The 5,658-nt window shown below is 47.0% G+C and overlaps 1 protein-coding gene across 1 annotated transcript; it reads left to right on the top strand.

Annotated features, from left to right (window-relative positions):
• Nucleotides 1–736: 736 nt before the first annotated feature.
• On the top strand, nucleotides 737–2,109 carry LOC141042961 (uncharacterized). Its single transcript, XM_073511874.1, has 2 exons — nucleotides 737–1,083; nucleotides 1,806–2,109. Exons 1-2 carry the CDS (start codon nucleotides 737–739, stop codon nucleotides 2,107–2,109), a joined length of 651 nt encoding a protein of 216 aa, XP_073367975.1.
• The last annotated feature ends 3,549 nt before the right edge of the window (nucleotides 2,110–5,658 follow it).

Raw genomic sequence — 5,658 nt, 5'->3', positions numbered from 1 at the left:
CGTAAAATATTCTCAATCCCCATAAAAAAACTCATTCAAACATACATATGACATCAGTACTAAAAAGCAGAAACAGTCAGGCCACTCACACCACTGTGCCACCAAATTTCAAAACCGTACGTTGTATGAAATTACAATTCAGTTCACAGAGCACTAAACCATAAGTGCACTAAAAAAAGAGAATACAAAAACTATAAAAGGCCTAACTTAGGTTGGGATGGATGAAAATAAAATAAGTCCCAGTTTTGAGAAACAACTCCCAGGGCACTGAAAAATGTTTTGAGATCAACTAGTGTATAAGACTTCAGTGGAAAAACAAGACTTAACCTCCACCTGGAAAAACATCACAAAGCATACGTCACTTAAACACTGCAAAAATGCCATCATCACCACCCCTGAAACGTGCAAGTGGGATAAGGAGCTGATAAGTACAGCTTGACAAGACTACTCAGTGCAACAGTAAAAAACCTTGACTTGGACGGCTCGTTCTTCCAGGCCACCACCCGCGCCACCCACTGGGCGGTTGCCACAAGGGACTGCAAACGGCGACCCCCACGACCACTACACCCACGTCCCCGATGAACCGCCTCCCACACATCCCCGTCGACGCACTGGAAAATAACCCATTGTCTTCCATCTCTGCCTCATTCCCAGAACCACCATCGCCGCTTCCGTCTCCACCACAGACAACCTAGAAACTTCTCTCTCCCAAGGCCACAGTCGCCGGACGAGGGCGATGGCGGAGGAACCGTCCGCCAAGCGTCATCATGGCGAGACGTCCAACAAGAGCACCAACCTCGACAACGTTCACGTCCGCGGCGAGAAGCGCGCGTACACCAGAACCCTCACAGGGGTTGAGCTCCACAGCAAGGAGACGCTGGAGATCGTTTGCACCAGCAAACCAGACAAGGCCGACGAGATGATGAGCAAGCTCAGGATGAAGGGCGGCGGCTTGTATCCGAGCTTCATTGGAGTTGATGTGGAGTACACCAGCGACAAAGAACATCCCCAGATGGCAGCAGTCCTGCAGTTGTGCGTCGAGGAACTCTGCTTGGTGTACCACATCACAACGACCACAAAATGGTAACCCAAAACTAATGTTCATTCATCCGTTGTACTAGTACTACTCCCTAAAAATTTCATTAAACTTGTTTCAAAACTAGATGAACTACTATAGTTTGTGAAGTGGATGCACGAGTACATGTTTCTCAAGTTACATGCATTTATGAAATTGTGAAGTGGATTGTTTCACCAGATTAGTCATCTGAAACTGATGCACTGGATTAGCATCTGAAAAATGTTTCACCAAATTAATTTCTGAACTTGATGTACTAGCATAGATTTTTATCTTGATGCACTAGTATAGTTTATAGAATTGATGTATTAAAAGATGTTTGGTGAAGTGGTATAGGTCCATATCTTGATGCACATGTTCCTCAAATTAATTTCTGAACTTGATATAGAATTGATGCACAAAGATGTATCAAGCACTGGTATAGGTCTTTTATTCAACAAAAAAACTAAACTTGAAGTAAGTAGCACATATATCATTGACTCTGGTAAAATAGGTTCTTGAACTTGGTGAAGCATTTGGTGAAGAATTGAAGATACCAAAAAAGAAAAATAACATGGTGTAGTTGAATTTAATTTCAGGACTTTGTGTACTAGTTTCTGAACTACATTCATCCATGACTTGTACTATATAAGCATCTACCTCATGGATTATCACTTGTAAACCAAAAAGCAGGAGAATCAAATCTTCAAAAGCGAACACTAATCTTCAATATGTGTCTCCCCCCTTGCAGGCCCAAGCGCCTCAAACAGTTCCTGCAGGAGGAGAAATTGTACACATTTGCCGGTTTCAGCATCGAAGGTGACAAGCGGATGCTGAACAAGTCTGGTTTGGAGATCAACCCCAACAACTTCATCGACATGCAGCGCAAGTGGGAAGATCCAACCAACAACAAATACTACGACTCCTTGGCCGATGTTGCAGGCAACTTCATCCACTCATTTTACAAAGGCATGAAGAAGAAGATCGACAAGGAGGAAGACCACAAACTGTGGGGGATCAGCCCGCTGCCAGACAGGCTCATGGAGTACGCATGAATAGATGCGTACACCACGTACAAGTCATGGAAGATAATCGACAACATCGTGACAGGTTGGGATATTTCAAAAGAGTAGGAGGCTGACCCCTACTACTACTGCAACTTCGCGGGATGAAAAGGCATGAAAGTCTGCCTTCGTGTTGCTCGCGCTTCTGCTTGTCCTTAATGTTGTTTTTTTTTTCAGATTTTTAGTTTGCTTTCGTTAGGTTGAACCAGCTTCCTTATGTTATGTGTGTCAGGATTTGAACAAGTTTGCCTATGTCTATCAAGTACATCTTTTGCTTATGTCGTTCGACAAGTTTGCTAGCTTCCTATTTTGTTTATCCATCATTTGAAGTTGAAGTAGGTTGCGAATGAAACTTGATGACTGCTATCAGCACTAGTCATGGAGCAACAAATAACACATGGATATTTTCACAAAAAACAGTGGCAGACTAATTAAGGACAACAACAAATAGTAGCGTTGCACGCTCAGTACAACTTAGTCATGTACGGTAGTACTATCACACTAAAAATCAGTTTTTAGTTTCAGAAGAACACTAAAAAGACTAAGTTTCAGCTGAGGACAACGTTCAATACTAACAACATCATGCTAATAGTAGTTAGAAAATTACTAAGTACTGCAACAGGAAAAGCAAAGAACCATCAGTACGTATTTCCTAGTCACTACATTGCTAGGATTGAAAGTACTGGTACACTTGAACACACAGTACATTCATTCTACAAAAATAAAAATTAACGGGAAACTTTAGTTCGCATTCCCTAAAACAGTGACACACTAAGAATAACAGTAATAGCACAATTGAAATGTCAGTACAACTTAGTCTATACGGCAAGTACTATGATGGCACCAAATATTGCCTTGAGAAGAACCACAACCTAGAACAAAGAAGGCCAAAACTAAATCAAAAAGATATCAGTTCGACCAAGGAGAAAAATCACAAGAAAGACAACAGAAGCATCAGCCCACATTGACCAGTGAGGTACTAGTTTCAAACAACAACAAAAAATAAAATGATCAAAGTACTAGCACAATTGATGAACCCATTGAGATCTACAGACCTGAAATCTGCCGAACCGGATCTGCAAGACAGATGAACAAAAATTAGGGCTCCAACCTATTTCAGAAACGAAGCACGCCATACAAAGAAAACCTCTTACCAGCAAACACAAAATACGCCACGGAATCCAGTATCACTGTCGTGAACCGCTCGTTCAAGAGCAAAGGAACCCTAGCGAATCCAACCCGAGACAACAAGAGAGCAATAGCTTAGAAATTGAGGGAAAATCTATACATAAGGGGATGCAAGGGCAGTCGATGCCAGAGCAAAAGGAGCAAACAGAGCACCCAGACCTCTGCCCCTGGGTTCAACCCGTCGGCCGACGCTCCCGCGGCAAAACAGGAGAAGCAACTTCTATGCGAGAAGAGAAGAAGAGGGGAACGAAGAAGGAATCGATTTGTGGAGGGGAGCGGAGCGGAACGGGGGAGAGCGGAGGTTAAAAGATGAGTGGGAGAAAACCGACGGCTAAAGCCCAGAATCGTGGCAAAGCCCACTATCTCTGGGCAGTTACCAAAGATAATAGCAAAAATTAAATACAACAAAAAATTAATATAGAGGGAGAAAACAAACGGCTAGAGTACAAATAATAACTCACCACAGTACAATAAAAATTATCAAAAAAGTACAAAAGAAATAATAATTCATAACGGTGCTAGCTCGTCCTCGCGCTAACGCGGCAGTGCGCTCATTTGACAGGTGCAGTGCAGTTATTCTGTTTCCCCCCCACACAAGCACCCACACACCCCTAAGATAAGATAATGGGGGCAAGTCCATACAAGGAAGATGTGTCAGTACAACTATGGCCCTCGGTACAGTGCTGGTTTTTTCCTAAAAAAAGATAAGATAATGGGGGCAAGTACATACAAGGAAGATGTGTCCATACAACTATGCCCCTCAGTGCGGTGCGGTGCTGGTTTTTCCACTAAAAAAGAAAGTAAATAATGGGGGCAAGTCCATACAAGGAAGATGTGTCAGTACAACTATGCCCCTCGGTGCGGTGCGGTGCTGGTTTTTCCCCTAAAAAAATATAAGACAATGGGGGCAAGTCCATACAAGGAAGATGTGTCAGTACAACTATGCCCCCTCGGTGCGGTGCGGTGCGGGGGCAAGTCATGTTACGGACTCGCCTCCGCATGCGACGCCGCGGCACGCCGCGTCGTCGCCTGCTATGGCTCGTTCCTGGATCGGCCTCACCGGGAACCCCCTCCCCCCGGCTCGGCCTCGCGCTAACGTGGCAGTGCGCCCGTTTGACAGGCGCAGTGCGGTTATTCTGTTTCCCCCCCAAACAAGCATCCACACACCCCTAAGATAAGATAATGGGGGCAAGTCCATACAAGGAAGATGTGTCAGTACAACTATGCCCCTCGGCGCGGTGCTGGTTTTTCCTCTAAAAAAAGATAAGATAATGGGGGCAAGTCCATACAAGGAAGCTGTGTCAGTACAACTATGCCCCTCGGTGCTGTGCGGGGGCAAGTCATGTTACGGACTCGCCTCCGCATGCGACGCCGCGGCACGCCATGTCTTCACCTGCTAAGGCTCGTTCCTGGCTCGGCCTCGCCGGGATGGGGGAGGGGGGGTCTCGACCCTCCCCGACTCGGCCTCACGCTAACGCGGCAGCGCGCTCATTTGACAGGCGCACTGCGGTTATTCTGTACCCCCCCCCCCCCCACACACACAAGCACCCACACACCCCTTAGATAAGATAATGGAGGCAAGTCCATACAAGGAAGATGTGTTAGTACAACTATGCCCCTCGGTGCGGTGCTGGTTTTTCCCCTAAAAAAGATAACATAATGGGGGCAAGTCCATACAAGGAAGATGTGTTAGTACAACTATGCCCCTCGGTGCGGTGCTAGTTTTTCCCCTAAAAATAAGATAATGGGGGCAAGTCCATACAAGGAAGAATTGTCAGTACAACTATGCCCCTCGGTGCGGTGCGGGGGCTAGTCATGTTACGGACTCGCCTACGCATGCGGCGCCGCGGCATGCCACGTCGTCGCCTGCTACGGCTCGTTCCTGGCTCGGCCTCACCGGGATGGGGGAGGGGGGGTCCCTTCCCCCCTCCCCCCGGCTCGGCCTTGCGCTAACGCGGCAGTGCGGTTATTCTGTTTCGCCCCCCCCCCCCCCCACACAAGCACCCACCCACCCCTAAGATAAGATAATGGGGGCAAGTCCATACAAGGAAGATGTGTCAGTACAACTATGCCCCTCGGTGCGGTGCTGGTTTTTCCCCTAAAAAAAGATAAGATAATGGGGGCAAGTCCAACAAGGAAGATGTGTCTTTACAACTATGCCCCTCGGTACGGTGCGGGGGCAAGTCATGTTACGGACTCGCCTGTGCATGCGACACTGCGGCACGCCGTGTCATCGCCTGCTACGGCTCGTTCCTTGCTCGGTCTCGCCGGGATGGGGCTGGGCTCGGCCTCGCGCTAACGTGGCAGCGCGCTCGTTTGACAAGCGCAGTGCGGTTATTCTATTTCCCCCCA

The sequence above is a fragment of the Aegilops tauschii genome, chromosome 3 (assembly GCF_002575655.3).
Source record: "Aegilops tauschii subsp. strangulata cultivar AL8/78 chromosome 3, Aet v6.0, whole genome shotgun sequence".
Lineage (NCBI taxonomy): Eukaryota > Viridiplantae > Streptophyta > Magnoliopsida > Poales > Poaceae > Aegilops > Aegilops tauschii.
Note: the sequence above shows the minus strand (reverse complement) of the source record. Positions and strands in the feature narration are given on the sequence as shown.

Coding starts and splice junctions, on each gene's coding strand:
- LOC141042961 (XM_073511874.1), top strand. CDS start 737: ATGGCGGAGGAACCGTCCGCCAAGCGTCATCATGGCGAGACGTCCAAC. Junction 1,084..1,805: donor ATCACAACGACCACAAAATG/GTAACCCAAAAC, acceptor CCCCCCTTGCAG/GCCCAAGCGCCTCAAACAGT.